Genomic DNA, 19279 nt, shown 5'->3' with positions numbered 1-19279 from the left:
TTGTATTTGTTTTCTACAGTAAATGCCACAAATGAACTGTGATTCCTTATATCATGACCGATCATGTTAGCAGGACCATGGAAGATTGTATAATATATTTGTATCCTATTTTAAATAAAGCAATAATCATAATATTTCTTAATGTGATACCTGTGTTGCAAAGGATCTCAAAGAGCTTTATACCTATTCGCTAGTGAAATCTTGCAACTGCCTGGAAAGTGCACTTTTCAAGCTGGTGTGAATTTGCAGGCCAGTAAACTGAGGGGCATTGGAAAATCTGTTGGGGGAAACTCAAATGGAATAATAGGGGTGGTAGGATGCAGGGCAGGACATTGGCAGAGTAGATGTGTTCTGTCTGTATGCCTCTGTAATATTCAGCAGTCTGGACTGACCTAGGACGTTCAAGAACAGTCAAGAGACCACAATAGAAAAGATTACAAAAATAACATATAAGGTATTTGATTTCCTAGAAGGCAGGTGGAAGGACACTGCCTTCAAACCCCATTTGCAAGCACAGAGCTGACCAGGTTAATCTACAGCAGCTCCTACAGAATTGATCTCATTTTTACTGAAATGAGTCTGTTACTATTAACATTTTCCTGCTCCTGACGGCGGAGACGGGAGGCTTCCCTCAGCCTTCAGAAAGGGCTTCATGAGTCATTGGAAGAAAAAATGGGGAAAGGGAGGAGGGAGAGGAATCTCCCTTTGTTCCTACAGTGTTTTTCTTCATGAACTTTGTGTTCCAGTTATGCAGCAATCAATTCCCGGTGCCTCGAGAGCTTTGAAAGGAGCAGCCCGAGAGGCTTGGTTCAGTTTGCAACAGTTTTCCTTTCCCATAGTTTTAGTGCAGCATCTCTCAGTCCACTTGGTTGATCTTGTGGGAGGAAGCTGTCAGCTGTCCCCCTGGCCACACCCTCAGAGGTTAGTTATTTGCACCCATCTCTGCAGTATCTGAGCTGCAGTCCCTTTCCTGGCCCCTGGGGGGCAGGCTGCACTCTTCCCCCAAATGCAAAGCAGTTAAACATGAACCCTGGTTTATAAGTGAAGCAGCTGGCCATCCCTCAGTATTTGCTTAGGGTTCCCACTGCGGAGCCACAGAGAGCCAGGAATACAGGGGAAAGTAGCACCTTCGGGGAAGGAGACATGCTGCTTTCATTGCTCCGCTCTTGCATTTATAAAAGTTCAGTGAGGAATGTATGTGAAGCATCATTTTCAAACAGGAAGGAAACTGTAAAAATGTAGACCCTTGGTTCTTTCCCAGCATTGAACGTGGGACCTTCAGCACCAAAGCGCAGGCCTTTGCCTCTTTAACAAAAGGAGTCGCTCTGTTAATGGGTAGCAGTAGTAGGCACTTATCCTCTGTGTGGATTCAGTGTGCGTGGGGGAACATGATGTGATAAGCTAGAATGTTACGCAGGCAATGCAAACACTCAGAAGATACTTGAACGAAGGTAAATATGAGTGGTGGGATTTGGGGAGAATGTAGAAATCACAGCGTCCATCATTAGAATGTCAAGAAAATCTTTCTGTTCATTTAGGTCCAGGAGTGCGGAAGAAAATCAAGGGCTCCAAAGATGGGAAGAAAAAGGGGAAGGGGAAAAAGATGGCGGGCCTGAAATTCCGCTTTGGAGGAATCGCCAACAAAAGGAAAAAAGGGTCCTCAGTAAGTGCTCTTTGTCTCTAAATGGTGGATGTTGGTGCTGGTGGAAGGTGCTGGGCGGGCAGCCCTGGAGATTGGAGTCCTGTTTTCCCCCATTTTGGGTAGTGGCCTGGCACGCTTCCTCCCACAGCATTCCTTATCCTGCCTGAAGCCCCATTTGCGGATAGAAGAAGGGTGTTCAGTTCTGTCGCTCGTTCAGTTTTGGCTCCTTTCTGCCAAGAAGGGAGACAATTAGTGCCAGTTGCACTGATGGGCAGTGGATGTGGATACTTGTCCCACAGAGCTGGGCTGTGACCATCAACCCATTTTGCACAGGGGGAAATTCACTCCTGTGCAGAGAGGGGCCAGCACACAGTCTGTGCAGCACCAAGGGCTCAAATGGAATTTAGATGGGGCATTGGCCCTCTGCACTGGCATGCATTTCACCCACTGGGAGCACCAAGCTTCCTTCAGCTGGGGAAATGCTGGCAGTCCCTCTGCACTTGGCCCTGGGAAAGGAAATCTTAAAATCTCATTTGCGTTTCTTTGTTAGAAACCAATCTTTGCTCAGTGGGTATTCTACCCTTTGGAAGAGAACTGCATCCAGGCTCACATTCCTAGAGATGGCATGTTTGGGAATTTCTTCCTCTAAAAGCATAGAATCAGTTTTAATACTTTGCTGTGGTGAGTTCAGTGATAACATCATTTCAGATTTCGTTTGCAAATAAACTCTTTAGGGTCTGCCCTTGTGCTGAATGCATGTCAGAGAGAATTATCAAATGCTTTAATTATATTACCATATCTAGCCTGTGATTTTCCAGCACAGCTCTTGGAGTAGACGACCATAGGAATAAATGCAGAAACAAACAAATCTGTAATACAGTTTGCATGCTGTGCACTTGGAGGTATATGAATATCAAAGGTATGCAGAGTATTTTAAAGAATAAATCTTTTAAATAACTGTTGAATAAGGACAGAACTCCTATAGGTTTTGATAATATTGGTCAGAATCCCATAAATTCAGCCTTATTGGAGTTCACTAACCCTCTGGATCCATTGCACGTAATATAACCAGTTTGTAAATTACTTTTGTGCAACAGAGATTCAAGCGAAAGAAGTGTTTTTGAACCAGTCCACTGCAGTAGTTTTCAATCATAAGTATTGAATATGTGGCAAATTTTCAAAAGTGGGCCCTAGATTTGTGCATTCACATTTTCAAGTGATGCTAAAAGCTCAGAGTTGCTCCCGCGGTTAATTAGAGGACTAAGTATGGGGGATGTGTGAATCAAAGCTTTGGGGAGATGGGTTTAGGGTCCAGAATGAGAATTTAGACATGTTAATTTTAGGGGTGAGGTCACAGTGTAAGTTTTAGCTCATTTAACTATTTGCCAAAAAAAAATCAGCTAAGTTGTGTGTGTGAATTTTTGTGTGCACGTGCTGGGATTACAACAGACTAAAGCAACGGAGGTGTCTGTGCCCTCACCGTATCGGTCCTGGAGAGGTAGTGCAGCCACCCAAGCGAGGGAGAGGAGGAAAGCTCCCCACTTTTAGCAGAGTATGTGGTAGCTTTGTTTCCCCCAGCCCTGCTCCCCCTCACTTTAGCAGACACACATGCTTGTTTAGAGCTTTTCCTGGCAGCGGCTATTCTGGGTGAGGCCTGGAATTCTGAGCCCTCACTGTGTCGAATAGGCAAAGCGCCTGTTGGCTGGATCAGTCCTGTTTTGTGATCCAGGCAAAATCTGAACTGTGCTCAAATACAGTATCTCATGGAGCTACTTTTAAAGGGCACGAGCCAACAGCTCTTTACCTGCCAGGCCCTGGGTGAGGATGCTGCATTTCTCCTGCAAGACTAAATCTGTCTGGTTGCCTGTGCTGTAACCCCGACTCACCCAAGCCGTGCCATTGACTCCGCTGAGGCTGTTGGCATCAGTAAGGGGTGCAGGGAGTGGCCCTCGTGGCTGAGGTGTTAGATCAGCCTGTTGGGTCTTCTGGTCCAGTGTCCTGTCTCTGGCCAATCCCTGGTGTTCAGAGGACACTGAGCTGTCTCAGAATGACCCCTGGCTGGTTGTGCAGTGCAGTCTGCATTTGTGAAGGTGTTGTCAGAGACAGCCAGGGGAGCCCACCCTCCATTCTTCTCAGGTAAGTGGAGAAGGAATTGGACTGTTGCCTGATTTAAATGGCTTGATTTGCACCCTTTAAATCTGCACTCAGAGTCTTTCAGTGATTTGGGATCTTAACCTGTCTGCTCCCTTCAGCAGCTGCTGGAGGTGCCAGTGAACAGGCTTGGCAGTCTCTCTGCAGAGCTGAAGGGAGAGAGCATTGTCCCGCAGACACCAGATACAATCCAGCCCTATTTGGCTCGACACTGAGTCCGAGAGACTGGTGGACTGGTGTAATACATACGATTTACTTTGTGACACACTCTCGTAACCTCTGCACAGTGGCACGAGGAGCCGTATAAGCCTGCATGTGGCCTATCCCTAAATACTCAATGAGCCTGCAAGCTTTACCGCTTGCTCTCAATGGGCTCAGCCCCGAGGAGCTCACTCAGTGGGCTGTGTTCTCCCTGTGCATTCGCCCAGCTCCTCGGTGCTGTGCTCCTCCTGCCACAAGGACTGGCCCTCTGGCAGCAGGGGACGAGAAGCCAACGCTTTGCCTCTGTGTGGTTTGATTTCCCTTGCAGAGTGAAGAGGAGGAGCGGGAGGAGTCGGACTTTGACAGCGCCAGCATCAACAGCTCTTCGGTGCGCTCTGAATGCTCGGCGGGCTTGGGGAAGAGAGGGAAGAGGAGGAGAAAGAAAAAGAGGAGTAGGCCATTTCTTTGTACTCCGCTCCTGTTCTGTTTGGATTTCCCGCTTTGATGTGTGCTTCTCTGGTCCCTGGAGCCCTGTGTGGGAGCTTTCACTGCAGCATCTGACCCTGGCTCCGTGTGGGGGTGTGTGGGGGCGAGGGCGCCTTCATTCACACTCAGCGCGAAATGCCACTGCTGGCTTGTGTCTCGTCAGGGCTGTGAGCAGCTCCCGTTCCTTCAGCATTGCCTCGCAGCCCCAGCACAGCCTGCTTTGGAGGGAGAGCCCTGTCTGCTGGCCTGGCATTGTTCCCCTTTCATGGAAACAGTATTTCTGGGAACACGCCACCAGTAAATTTAGCCTTATAGTGTGACCAGCCACATAGGCCAAGGTGTCTAGCTGACATTTGGGCCATAGGGGAGCATGAAGATGTGAACAAGATTAGGTTTTTTTTTGCCTATGTTAAATGCCAGAGTAATTTGCAGGGCACATGCTTCTTTCAGCCTCACGGACATGCCCTGGGATAAGAAATGTATGCAAGCAGCGGGACAAGGCACGCAGCAGGGTATTGGATCAGACGTATATATCATTTTTGGATACCATTGATTTTTTTAGCGACACTTTCTCTGCTTCATTGCTACTGAAAAAATCCATAAAGGTCCCTTTGGACTGAACTGCCCGGAAGTGTTCCACGGGCACCGGCTCGGCAGCTTCTCTCTCTGCCCCCGAAGGACTCCAGGAGCGAAGTGTACGACTGGTTTCCCTCCACCCTCCTGGTCTTCCATTAACTTCAGCAGCTTGGCTCCTCCTCAGCTGTTGCTGGCTCCGCACAGCCATCTGCTCGATGGCAGCACTGGCCCCGCTGTGTTCTCAGCTTGGGCAGTCATTCACTCTTGTAGTGCGACAGAAAAGATCCTTTTCTTTTTATCTTCTGTCCTTGCTCCGCACAAGATACTTCAGATCCAGAAATTCCAAATGTCCTGTAGCTTCTTATCTTCACCCTCAGGTTATACCTCTAGCCAATCAAAGGGAAGCTTTTGGATGTGGGGCTGGAAGCTTCTGCTGGGATAGGAAATGAGACTGTCTCACCCCAGCCATACATAGTCCTGATTCTCTTACACCGGTGAGAGCTGAGCTTCCGAAGACTGGGACTGGCTGCGAATCAGTCCCCTCCACGAAGACGGAATCTGTTTAGTCTTTTTGTTTGTTGTTCACGTTGCAGCAGTGCATGGAGACCCCATTGTGCGAGGTGCTGTACAAATACCTAGTGAGAGGCAGACTCTGCCCCAAGGAGCTTATAGTCTTAGTAGATCAGGCTGACAAAGGGAGGCTTATTATCTTCCCTAGTTTCCAGATGAGCAGTTGCGCACAGAGCGTTTCAGTGACTTGTTCAAGGTCACTCAGGGAGGCTGTGGCAGAACTGGGACTTGAAGCGAGGTCTACTGAGTCCTAGTCCAGTGCCTTAACCATAGAGCCATCCTGCCCTTCCTTGTCCCCTGCTGTACCAGGTTGGAGGAGCTCCTGCCTCTGAATCTAGAATGCACACAGGGAGACCAGAGTAGTCCAAAGAGGAAGAGTCCTTCTCGGCTGTGTTATTGTTGCATGGTACATTTGCAGTTGATGGTGATGGTATCTGCGGAGGTTTCTCTGACTGGCCTCCCTTGCAACCTCTCCAGGTTCTGGCATTCTCCATTGAGAGCCTGAAGGAACCAAAGGATGATACAGTGTGGAGAGAGAAAGAGAGACAGAGGTGAGAGGATGCTGTGTGCAAAGACCCAGATAAACTGATGCTGAGGGACAGAGAGGTAGGGGAATGTAATAGATGGGGACTAAGGTGGAATGTTCTCTTTCTTTCCTTAAATATAATTAATCCTTTTACAAGAGAAATTGTCTCGTTTCCTCCTGGGAAAGCATGTGATGGCTGCTGCTTCTCTGACTGTCCTGTGTGTCCCTTGTTCTTAGTTGAAGAAGGGGATGGATATGAGACCGACCACCAAGATTACTGCGAAGTCTGCCAGCAGGGAGGGGAGATTATCCTGTGCGACACTTGTCCTCGCGCCTATCACCTTGTCTGCCTGGATCCCGAGCTAGAGAAAGCACCCGAGGGCAAGTGGAGCTGCCCTCACTGTGTGAGTAACTGTGGGGTTGGTTTGAAACTAGGCAACGTTGCTGCTGAAAATCAGCTTAGAACATAGTTGGGAGCACTAATGAAATGAGGGTTGCTCTTCTGAAGAGAGTAGTGCTCAGAGATTTGTGTGTCCCACCCCTTGCAGCACATGGAATTATCTAAATCACAGCCGCACCCTGCCCAAAAGGAGCCTTTGTTTTTCAGTTGGTGCTGTGTGATCATTGGCTCTGAAACCTTGCCCGGGGCCAGAGCGGCAGGACTTGTGTAGCCAAACTTAGTTGCAGTATTCCCCAGAGGTGTGGCTTAGTGGAGCTAAGATTCACATTGGAAATGGCCTTGGCTCCCTGGATTCATGGATCCAAATCCCTGCCAGGCTGACTTAGCTTCTCAGCCTCCTCAGGCAGTTCCTACCCCAACAGGAGCTCTTGCAGAGGAGTGCTCAAGTGCTTAGGATTGAGAACTCAGCCCACAGGGGAAAGCGCCCATGTGTGTTGAGACACATATCAGATACCCCGGGGCACTGGATGGGCCACCTAAGTAAATACTCAGCACTGTGCTGATGCCTCTTCCCTAGGAGAAGGAAGGGATCCAGTGGGAGCCAAAGGAAGAGGAGGAGGAGGAGGAGGAGGAAGGAGGCGAAGAGGAGGAGGATGATCACATGGAGTTTTGCCGTGCGTGTAAGGATGGCGGGGAGCTGCTGTGCTGTGACACCTGCCCATCTTCCTACCACCTGCATTGTCTGAACCCGCCTCTGCCGGAAATACCAAATGGTGAATGGCTCTGCCCTCGCTGTACAGTGAGTGTTACCAGCATTTGTCCCCACTCTCACTTCCTCCTGGGCAAGGAGTGGGGCTTAGCTTGACCTGAAGGTTTCAAAACTAGAAGCTAGAGTGAGGGCAGTCAGGTGCCCCTCTCTGATGGGCTCTGATCCCACCCCCTTTGATGTGCCCATCATCCCATGCCCTCTTCCCCGTTGGGCCTGCCATCCTGCCCCTTACTTCCTGCTCTGTGAAGTCTGTCACCCCCTCCCTGACTGCCTCTAGGGCAGTGGCTCTCAAACTTTTGTACTGGTGACCCCTTTCACTTAGCAAGCCTCTGAGTGTGACATTCCCCTCTTATAAATTAAAAACACTTCTTTATATATTTAACACCGTTATAAATGCTGGAGGCAAACGGGGTTTGGGGTGGAGACTGACAGCTCATGACTCCCCCATGTAATAACCTCACGACCTCCTGACGGGTCCCGACCCCCAGTTTGAGAACCCCTGCTCTAGGGCCTGCTGGGTCTCTGTAAGGCTCCGTTTCCTGCACAGACTCACTGCCCTAGGCAGATGACCGGTTATTTCCCTGAAGCTTTTTAGATTAAGTGTCAGGTTCCATGTCATGCATCTCCTGCGTGAAGGAATCTCCCCACCAGAGGCAGCCGAGCTGCAGTGGCAGGTGGGCATGATTTGTGGAGGCCGTGGCAGCACTGAGACTTAAATATGGGAATAGTGAAACAGTTATTACTTCCCAGCCCATTCTGTCCCCAGCTGGGACATGGGTAGCATAATGGCCGCTCAGACAGAGCCATCCTTTTCCAGCACACATGCATCCAGGGGATGGATCTGCCATCATTCAAGGTGCCTTGTGGGGCGGGGGGGGAGAGGGCACTCTCACACCCACCCCAGCCCATGTGTTTCACCCTTCTCACTCAGGCTTACTTGTTGCTGTCTGACCAGTAAAGAAGGGCACTGATTAAGAAACAAGCCCTGGGGTTGACGCAGCAGTTTGCACTGACCTCAGAGCACAGCAATTCCTTTCAGGACTGTCCAGGCTGAGTCAGAGGTGGCAGGCCTGGCTCTGGGATTGTTAAAAACTGCCCAGTTTGTTGCATGACCTTGGGTTCCCTTGAGTCTGGCCTAATTTACTGCCAGTTGCTGCTGCCTGTCCTGCCTGGGGATTTCCCACCGTGGAAGCAGTTTTCAGTTATGGCCCAGACTCCAGCAGAGACTGCTCAGGGGGGCTCTGGATTAGTGCTCCTTCCTCTCTGCTCAGGCAATGCCCTCCTTCCCTGGACAGCTTACTCCTGGGGGGTTTCTGCATCACTGCACAATGCAGAATTTGTGCAGAATTCATGTTCCCTGCAGAATTCTGTTTTCTCCAGCAGAATTTGTGATTTCCACCTAAATGCTTCCTTTTGGTGGAAATCACAATTTTCAGACCCTGCCCCGTGACAGTTCCTGAATCCTTTTTTGTTGTCTGTATTGTGACTGACATACTTGCTGACAGGTATTTTGTAATAAGTTACCAAAATAGTTGAAACTGGCCTGATTATATGGTGTTGTTTTGACAAATAAAATATAAAGAGTTTTGCAGAATTTTAAAATATTGTGTGTAGAATTGTTAATTTTTTGGTGCAGAATTCCCTCAGAGTAACAGCATCCCTCACGGCTTGGCCTGGGCAGGATCTGTGCTACATTCCCCCACTGCAGACCTCTTTGCCCTCCAGCAGACTCCTCTGCCAGTGCAGGCCCAGTGCTCAATCCAGGCCAGGCCTGGTGTTCAGCCATTGAGAAGCCAGAGGCTTGGTAGTGATGGGTTGGGCTTTCCCTAGTGTTTAAGGGCTGTGCTGCCAGGGGAAAGGAAGTGGGAAGTGCTGTGTGGGGCCCATTTTAAACTATGAGTGTGTGTGTGTTATTTTTACCACCTTTTATTCTCAGTGCCCTCCCTTAAAAGGCAAAGTCCAGCGCATCCTGCACTGGGTCTGGAGAGAGCCCCCTGCCCCCTTCCTGTCTGGGCTCCATCCGCCTGACCTGGAGCTGTCTGTCCCTCCGTCAAAGCCCCTGGAGGGGATCCCGGAGCGGGAGTTCTTTGTGAAATGGGCAGGGCTCTCCTACTGGCACTGCTCCTGGGTCAAGGAGCTGCAGGTAAGAAGCAGCATGGCTGGTTAGAGGGGGACTGCGTGCGGTGCGGCCCATGGCTGGGCCTGGCACACCTGTGGCCCTTTTCAACAGGTGTGGGGGCAGTGCTGAAACATAACCAACTCCCCACTTTGTTGCTGTCTCCGGGTGCAGCTGGAGCTCTACCACACCGTGATGTACCGCAACTACCAAAGAAAGAACGACATGGACGAGCCCCCGGCCTTCGACTATGGCTCCGGGGACGAGGACAGCAAAAGCGAGAAGCGGAAGAACAAAGACCTGCAGTATGTCAAGATGGAGGAGAAGTACTATCGCTACGGCATCAAACCCGAGTGGATGATGATTCACCGAATCCTGAATCACAGGTGGGGAGTTGTGTGGGAGAGAGGGGTTGGGTGTACAGACTCCTACAACTCCTATAACATCAGGGGGCAAATATGCCCATAGGGCCTCGTGAAGATCTGTAAAGAAGGAATTCTGAGTGAAAACTGATGCATTCACCTTGCCTCCCTTTGCAAATGAAGGTTTCTCCCCATGTCATTAGTATGGACTGTGTGATATTCCCAGTCCTGCAGAGGTTTTTGGGGTGGTGATTTATGGTGATTAGCTAGGTTTTTTTGGGGGGGAACTAGCATTTCTGTAGCAAACAGTATTTTTCTGTCAAGTCTAGTTTGTGGGAAATATTCATTAAGCAACGGTTAGATCTGCTTGTGCTAGGAACACAACGTCCCGCAGGGTGATCAGGGAGATGTTGGCGAAGTTACACACACAAAGCATTTCTAGTTTGGATTCTACCCACTGATGTTATTGAATCTGGCCTTGAATTTAGACAGCCCAGAGTGTAGGGATCACCCAGGCAAGTGCCACGTGACCATTCGTGACACAGCACTGTAATATTAGAACATAGACAGCCTGGTGTCTTGATAGGATGGGTGCTGCTCGTGTGTCACCAGTGTTAACCCAGAACAATTCCACCAAGTCTAATGGATTTAATCTGAATTTCCAGACTGTGTAAGTGAGAGCAGAATTTGTCCTGCAGTGTTTCTCCAAGGCCAAACTTTCTCCTGGCCAGGGGATGGGGATTTACCTACTGCTTTGCTTCTGTGACACTTATTTGCTCATCCTAAAGAGAGTAAAGCTGTAAACTTATTCCAAGGCTATCATCACCTTGGAAGCTCGTTACAGAGCTGAAAGTGAGGCCAAAAATGAATTGTTGCATTATTTCCATTTCTATTAACTTGCACATTAAAAATATAGATAGTAAATTCTTCCAAAAGGTGGATCTTGGTGTTATTAAGCCTTCCCCAAATACATTATTTGGATCCCTGATGCCAACTAATATTTTACTGAAAAATTCATAAATTTCTTCTGCGACTCGGTGATCAGTCTTCCTCCTATTGATTGCACCATGCAGCTGCTATTACTCACCCAGACTACTCTCAAATGCCAGTCCATTTCTGTGTACGATGTTCATTTCTTTGGGGAATCATGCACTCCACCCTCACTCAAATCACATCGAAGACATTAGCAGGCATTTGAGAATCACATGTATACTGAGAGGTAGCTAATGCACATATAACTGCCTCAGAGGCTAATGGGACTGTGCATGAAGAGAAGAATTTAAATGAATTGCATATGTGAGTCCTTTCAGTTATTTAGCCATGATACTTGCATTTATTTGTGCTGAAGACATTTCCTATGTATTAGATAATCTTCTGAGCTGATAGCTTTAAAAAAAAAAAAAGTCAAAAGGCAAGGATCACTTTGTAGAACTTCTAAATTAGGAATCACACACTTCTCTTCAAAGCTGTTTGATGGGGATTGAGTAAAGTTGTGTGGCTAAAACCTGTGCCAGAGTTACATTCTGTGTAAATAAGGCAGGACTTGCCTTTTATCAATAACCAGATTCTGAAAGGTTTTTATTAGTTTTTCAGTGTAACTGGGATGAGAAATGTATAAGGAGACATGATAAGCTTTTCAAAATAATGAATGGACTAGAGAAGGTTTACTGGGAACTTTTGTTCACCGTGTCCCATAATACAAGAACCAGGGGACATTCAATGAACTTTTAAAACTAGTAACTTTTCACATAATACAAAATTAGCCGGTGGCACTCACTGCAACAAGATACCATTGAGGCCAAGAGCACAGCAGGATTTGGAAGAGAAATTTGTGTAAATGTGAGAATATCCAGAACAATAGTAAGAAAAAAATTAACAGCCCCAAGAATATTGGAAGGGATATAAACTTCCATTCTTCAGGGCATAAGCCAACTTCTAACTAATGGGTGTTAGGAAAGGACTTTCCTTGGGGACAGATTATTCCATAAGTGCCTGCACCTTTCTTTGAAACATCCGGCAGTGTTGGAGATAGGATACTGGATGAGTGCCTATGTTCCTGGGCATAGGCTGAGACCCTGCCCTGCTCCTTCTGACTTTCATTCTTCTAAGTTTAAAAACATTTAACTAATTCTCTTGTTCTTTCACTAACAGCCCTATGTTAACTGATCTCTGAGCAGCCATGGACACATACTGCATGCTGTGCACATACTCTGACTATACAGCCTTCAGCAATGTGGTGTTATATAAATTATTGTCCCCAACACTAAATTACAGGCAGTGCAGACACAGTGAAATCGTGTGGCTTTTAGCTTCTGTGATTGATTAAACATACACAGCAGATTAATGGACCATTCCCCCTGAAACTATTGATTCCTTCTTGGTGTTATTTTAGCTCCGCATGGACCTCATAATCTGAAGGCACAAACAGAGGATGGAGTATTCGGTTTCTTGAAAACAGGGTCATAGTAAGCTGCTTGCTTAGGATTGAAACTTGGCTAAACAAGTCTTGGTGCTCCCCCCGGGAATGTTCCTGAATCCATCACCTTTGGAAGGGCAGGCCCCCCGTTGCTGTATATTTATATCTGGACATTTGGTTGTTTTGTGCATGCTTTTGTGCACGTGTATGAGAGATTTATCACACAAGCAGCCCATCTCTGGCATTCTTTCCTCCACTGGCTCTGTGCGAATCTCCTGGGTGCTAGCTGACGGGAGACCTGAGCATGTTCTGTTTCATGTTCTGCTGGGTGCAGGGTTCTCTGTTTCAATGGACTTTAAGTAAACTCTGCTGAGACTTCCAGGCTCCGAAGGCTTGAGGGTTTGTGTTTGAGAGAGAGGAAGCTGTCATGAGGGAGATGTTTCCATTGCTAATACACAGCAATACAAGGGAAACACCAACTCAGGTGATGTTTGTTACATTATGTCATTTCAGTGACGTGATTTTATATATTATGCATTCTAGCTTTGATAAGAAGGGAGATGTCCATTACCTGATCAAGTGGAAAGATTTACCCTACGACCAGTGTACCTGGGAGATTGATGAAATAGACATCCCCTACTATGAAAACCTGAAACAGATGTACTGGAATCACAGGTATGAGCCAGGGAGGCAGTTGCAGTCTGTAGTCTGCACAGGCACTATAGAGCCATGCAGATCTACAGCGTCTAAAGTGACTGGGATTTTTGGTGCCTCATATTTTGAGTGAAGAACTGGAACCACCTTAAAGGAGATGGATTTTCATTACATGGGAATCTGCACTTTCTGAAAATCAGGCCCTTTTAAGGTGTCTCAAGTTGGGCACCCAAAATCTCTAGTTCACATATCTGTTTACTGCCTATCTATAGTATCTCGAGTATCCACCTGTCTGTGTGCTGTAGCCATTCATTTTTAGCAGTAGTATTAATTTGACTTACTGCATTTCCAAGACAATCCATTGTGCTGGGCTCTGTCTAGTTTTTAGGGAAAAATATAGGAGTGTTTTTATTTTGAGTAAATTATTACATGTATTTTGGGTGACATTGCCTGGCTTGTTATAACCTACATCCTTAACGATTCGGCTGGGGTGGAGAAGTTTTGGTGGGGAAAGAATGAATGGAGATTGGCTGGGAATTCTAAGCTCTTGTGTGGAGGCCACGAGGGGAATATCCTTCTGCCTATCCAGCTCCCGTTTTCTTATCCATGCCCTCTGTTTAATGGTCTCTTCCAGGGAGCTGATGTTGGGGGATGATATCCAACCTCCAAAGAGGCTGAACAAGAAAGGGAGAAAACTGAAGGAAGAAAAACTAGAAAAACCTCCAGAAACTCCTATTGTTGATGTAAGTGGGGTGTGAAGGCAGCAGCGCAGGAGCATGTGACTCAGCTGAGACTCTCACTGGCTCCCCATTCTTGCATGCTCCTAAGAAACGTTGTAGTTTGTTTCAGTATTTCTTTGTGTTAAAGCCCAAACCTTGTCCAGTCCTGGGTCTCACTGGTAACTTTCCAGGGGGACTAACGCTGCATCTCATTTACATCAAAGGGAACCATTTTCAGCTGCCCTCAGTTGTACGGTGGAGGAGCGGCCCATAGAAACATGCAGTGCAGCACCTCCACCTAAATGGCCACGCCCCACAGGTTTTCTCTGTTCATTCCTTAAGCAGAATTATGAAGAGGAAAGGGATTTTCTCAGGTGTTGGACACAAAATGGAACACTGCATGCTGGAACCTGTGGTCTGCAGGCTGCAGCTCTGTACTAAGGACTGCATTTTGGAACTGTATGAACTGCATTTAAATCTTGATGTGGGCCTGTCTGTGTTAAAGCCTTGACCAGGAACCTAGCGGGCTATAGAGAGAAGGAAGGTGAGGGGATGAACAGACTCTGCAGACTTTGCATTCTGCTTCTTTCCCTTGCAGCCTACAGTTAAATTTGACAAGCAGCCATGGTATATTGATGCAACAGGAGGCACCTTACATCCTTACCAGCTGGAGGGACTGAACTGGCTGAGGTTTTCCTGGGCCCAGGGAACTGATACGATCCTTGCTGATGAGATGGGGCTTGGGAAGACGGTGCAGACCATTGTGTTCCTGTACTCCCTGTACAAAGAGGTATTTGGCACCCACAGAGACAGTCCTTACTTCCTTGGCGTCTCGGAGCCTGGGTGCAGCATACTCACCTGGAATTTGTCTTTCTGAACAGGGCCATTCAAAAGGGCCGTATCTGGTTAGTGCCCCTCTCTCCACTATTATCAACTGGGAGCGAGAATTTGAGATGTGGGCACCTGACTTCTATGTGGTGACCTACACGGGGGATAAGGAAAGCCGGGCTGTGATCCGAGAAAATGAGTTCTCCTTTGAAGACAATGCCATCCGGAGTGGGAAGAAGGTTTTCCGAATGAAAGTAAGTCCTGGCTAGCTACACCCCTGACCCTGCCTGAGGCAAAGCAAATTTTACTATTGGCAAGGGAGAGGGTGAAAGATGCTAGGAAAGATTAACTGTCTTACTTGTTGGGTATGTAGAGAAATTCTCCTCTCTAAGCCTGCTAACAAATGGCAAAAGAAACTCTCTCTTAATGAGCCTCTCCAGGCATCTGTTTCTCTCTTTGGGGCTGCCTTGGGAATTGTAAACTCCTCATGCTCATCTGAGCTCCCATTATCTCAGCTCTCATTCTGTCTAATGGCTTTGAGACAGGTTCTTTGTCCCTGGGATATGTGTTCCACCCACCTACATGACCACTGCAGCAGGGTATTTGCTGTCCTTGGACTCTGGTAAATTGTATTCTTTGTGCCAGGATCCAGGCTCCTTCCCCATATGATTTTCTCAGTTTAGCACTCTCTGTAAGATAGAGAACTGTAGTTTCTGTTTCATGTGGACTGGCCTGTGAATCAGAACATCAGAGAGCAGGATTCCAGCAGGAGGGGAGGGAGAGAAGTAGGGATGGGAAATTTTTGCACTCATTTGTGCTAGTTTAAATCCAGAGTAACTCTCCTGAAGCCAATGGATTTACTTGGAATTTACACCAGTGCAAATGAGAGCACAGTCTGACCTACAGAGGGTGAGATTCCTAAGAAGCTGAATCAACTGTTCTCCAAAGAGAAAACCTGACACTGTTTATAAATGCAGCAGATTTATGATGGGCTTTACAGATTTCTGCAGGATCCTTTTCTGTTTGGTATATAGCTCCCTAATTCATATTAATGCTCAGATGGATATAGATTTTCTGCTGGCTTGATTCATTCCTAGACTGGGCTTGCTGGCATTTTGCAGTGCGGTTGAAACAAGTCCACATTTTTCTTCACGTGTTGGGATGTGTGTAGTATACAGAAGCATTGAGGGCTGGTGGCAACCATGTCCCCTTGGTCTCTTTAATCTGTGATGTTCTCTCTCTTTATTTCATCTAGAAAGAAGCCCAGATTAAATTCCACGTCCTGCTCACATCCTATGAGCTGATCACTATTGATCAGGCTGTTTTAGGCTCTATAGAGTGGGCATGTCTGGTGGTGGATGAAGCTCACAGGCTGAAGAACAACCAATCCAAAGTAGGTATCTTTCATGACAGCTGGGAAGAATGTTACTTGGATGTGCATTTACCATTCCAGGCATTGCCCCATCGAGGCTACACTCCTCTTAGATCCCCTCTGTGGGTCCAGAACAGATTTGCTCAGGTTGCAGCACATCAGAAGATAATTTCCCGCCCCTCCCCCAAACTCTGCTTGGGGTTTGAATCTCATCTGGATTATTCCTGCCTCTTGCATCATCGCAGCCATTACAGGTCCTGTCACTGGAGCACAGCTGGCAGCTTGGTGAGGCAGGCGGTGGTCCAGACACGCTCAAGTCTGCAGATGTGATTGGCATGTTTGGGGCATGGCTGGAGTGCAGGGGAGCCTTCAGGCTGTCTCTGATGGGAGCTGGGGGAAGAGAGAGGAGGAGGACGGGACCCTTTGCCTGCCTGGGGTGTCCCAGGGTGGGAGCAGGGGAGTCTGTTTGGTGACAGTCACAGATTCCAAATGGAGGTAAAAACACAGAAAAGAGGAGCAAAGGAAGAAGAAACCTGGCGGTTGGCATTCAGACTCCACAGGGCGCTACTTTGATGTGAGCTAAACTGAAGAGATTAGAAATAATAATAATAAAAGATTGCCGAGTCCAGCAGCAGCAGTGTGTTGCCAGTGTCGGGGAGGGAGCTGACCTTGCAGGATTCACTCCCCTCCATGGCCCACAATGGACTGGCTTACCCGCCTGGTGGAGAAGCCTTGAGGTGATAGCCCCTACCCCACGCCACAGAGCGGGTCAGCACAGCTGCCAGGCCAGCCTGAAGGGCTCACCTGAGGGCAAAGGAAGACACCCCCTCTCCTTCCCTCTGTCCCCTTGGGCTAAATGAGATGCATCCTCAGGGCTCCCAAGCTTTTCTGGCTTGGAAATGGAAAGACTGAGGGAAATTGAGAGACTTCTTCCAGTCACAAGAAGCCCAGGGCAGATTCAGTTTCAAACCACGTGAGATTTACTCAAGTCATGCTAGCAGGATGATCGTTTCCGCAGGGCAGCCAGTGTCACCTTGGTTAGAGGAACTCCTCCAGGTCTCCCTAGGGAGAGAAAGGGTTCCCTGGGCTAGTCTGAACGATGGGGTCTGGTGGCTGGGATGGCTAAGAGGAGGGAGTGGAGGCTACTACACGCATCAGCTGCACTTCAGATTAGCAGAACCAAAAGTTCTAAAATGACCAAGCAGGTCCCCCTGCCCCCCAACTGAACTGCTCCCACCTGACTCGGCTTCTTGTCCAAGTTCTTTAGGGTATTAAATAGCTACAAGATTGACTACAAGCTGCTGCTGACTGGAACGCCGCTCCAGAACAACTTAGAGGAGCTCTTTCACCTGCTCAATTTCCTGACCCCGGAGAGGTTTAAGTAAGTTGCACTATTTCCCTTCGCTGGCTGTGTGAGTGTCACAGAGAGGCAGGCAGACAGACCAACGGATAGATGGCAGAAGGAAACAGTCGCAGCACTGTGCTAGAATAAATAAATATTCATGTTATAAACATTACATGTATATAGTTCTGGGATACTCCCATCTGGGATTATTGCCTTCCCCAGCAGTCACTGGACTTGTGGGTAAAAGGTTCTTAGATCCGTCCTCTTCCTCCCGAGAAGGAGGCGTTGGTGGCTTTGGAACTTGGCTAACGTCTCATGTCGGAACAGTAGCAGTAAATCTGCTCTACGTGACATGTACCACTCCTCTGTATAACTGGAACTACATTCACATGGTGGGAGGATGCTTCCATTGTATTCTGTAGAGCTCTCTTCATTTAAATCCTGAGCATATGAATTGCTTGCACTATGAGTCTCCCATGACCTGCTATGTGCTATCTCATTATGGGTTATTTTTACAGCAACCTGGAAGGATTCCTGGAAGAGTTTGCTGACATCTCCAAGGAGGACCAGATAAAAAAACTCCATGATCTGTTGGGTCCCCATATGCTCCGGCGACTGAAGGCAGACGTGTTCAAGAACATGCCTGCGAAAACAGAGCTGATTGTGAGAGTGGAACTCAGCCAGATGCAGAAGTAAGTGCTAGTAACTACATCACAGAGGGTTACAGATGATTCTTCTGGAAGCACAAGGGCACAATGCCATTGGTTCCTTTCGTGCTGTCTCATTGGTGCTTGGTGCAGTGAGACCGCAGCCTATGTGGAAGGCATTGAAATGGATTGTTAGGGGAGAGGCCACACACCACAATCTGCTCTGAAGCATTCAGCCTTGGTAAGAGTTAGCGGCCCTGGTTCCTTCGGAGAGGTCACACTGTCATGGCAGCTGGGTGGGACAAGTTCCTCTGACAGAGGATTTGGTAAATGGAAGCCTGGCTCCTTGCCCTGTGCAGCGCCTGGCACATGGCAAAAATGAGGGATCTGAAAAATCATTAAAATTCTCCTAGCCATTGGAAGCCTGAGAGCTGGAGCTGTGTGGAGTATGAATGCTACAGCACTCTCTCGCCAGAATGCACCTGGTGTTCTCCTGAATAGTCAGACTTCCCCGAGGTAAAATCCGCTTGCTCTACTGCTGAATGCATTAAGCCCTCGGGGCCAGATTCTGCTTTCAGTTACACCAGTGTAGATGTGGAGTCACTCCTCTGAGTCCAGTGGGAGTGCTCTGGGTCAAGGCTAGAGCAGCTGGGCTGAAGGCTGGTCTTGCATGCCTGGGTACAGTCCATCTGTTTTTTGCTGACGGTCCCAGCTTTCCACTGACATTCAGGAGAAGCAGCAGGGAAAGGTTAATTTATCTTCCTGGAAATACCCACTCTGGGGCACAAGCTCTTTTCTCACAGCAGCAGGAATATTTCTTAACACTTCACCCACCCACCTCGTCCGAGGACTCTCACCGGGACTGAGTTATCCAAGAGAGCAGTGGAGTAACTCGACTGCCCAGGACCTGCAGAGACAGAATCACATTTTTTAAGTGTCTGGGCCAGTTCTTTTCCTGGTGTAACTCCATTGAAGTCAATGGGATGAATTTCATCCCTTCATTCCTCTTAGGCCAGTCCCATGTTGGTGGTAATGCCTTGCCCATCACTGTTAATGCAGGAAGTATTACAAGTTCATCTTGACGAGGAATTTTGAAGCCCTGAATTCCAAAGGCGGTGGGAACCAGGTGTCGCTGCTCAATATCATGATGGATTTGAAGAAGTGCTGTAATCACCCGTACCTCTTTCCTGTGGCTGCTGTGGTAAGTTATCTCACTTCAGAAGCTCCAGATCTATAATGTATGTGTGCATTGACGAGGGCCAGTGTTTCTGCTCCTTTTCTTTTCAATACACATGCTCAAGGCATCCTCCAGGTTGTTACATCAAAATCATCTTAAAGGCAGGCAATTTTTTCTGGCCTGAAAATCTGAGGTGGGCATCTCCTCTCAGACCCAGTGAATTTCTCATTAATCTTTCTCCAGCATGGCTTGCGGACTTCAGTGTTTGGCTAGTTTTATGTTTAATGTTACAAAACCACCACAGACATCCAGCAGGCAGAGC

At 47.9% G+C, this 19279-nt stretch overlaps 1 protein-coding gene across 4 annotated transcripts in view; it reads left to right on the top strand.

Annotated features, from left to right (window-relative positions):
• CHD5 (chromodomain helicase DNA binding protein 5) overlaps positions 1-19279 on the top strand; it is an 85546-nt gene that overhangs the window by 36528 nt on the left and 29739 nt on the right. For 3 of the 4 annotated variants that reach the window (XM_030537500.1, XM_030537499.1, XM_030537501.1), the window contains exons 6-19: positions 1539-1663; positions 4323-4446; positions 6390-6556; positions 7130-7351; positions 9258-9464; positions 9612-9823; positions 12759-12890; positions 13504-13612; positions 14187-14378; positions 14470-14670; positions 15672-15809; positions 17048-17169; positions 17652-17825; positions 18840-18981. In XM_030537500.1, coding sequence (XP_030393360.1) covers positions 1539-1663; positions 4323-4446; positions 6390-6556; positions 7130-7351; positions 9258-9464; positions 9612-9823; positions 12759-12890; positions 13504-13612; positions 14187-14378; positions 14470-14670; positions 15672-15809; positions 17048-17169; positions 17652-17825; positions 18840-18981 — 2267 coding nt within the window. Of the gene's footprint in view, positions 1-1538; positions 1664-4322; positions 4447-6103; positions 6178-6389; positions 6557-7129; positions 7352-9257; positions 9465-9611; positions 9824-12758; positions 12891-13503; positions 13613-14186; positions 14379-14469; positions 14671-15671; positions 15810-17047; positions 17170-17651; positions 17826-18839; positions 18982-19279 lie in introns of those variants that run through there. The other variant, XM_030537502.1, reaches the window with a different exon arrangement.

Source organism: Gopherus evgoodei, chromosome 18, assembly GCF_007399415.2.
Source record: "Gopherus evgoodei ecotype Sinaloan lineage chromosome 18, rGopEvg1_v1.p, whole genome shotgun sequence".
Classification (NCBI taxonomy): Eukaryota; Metazoa; Chordata; order Testudines; family Testudinidae; genus Gopherus; species Gopherus evgoodei.
Note: the sequence above shows the minus strand (reverse complement) of the source record. Positions and strands in the feature narration are given on the sequence as shown.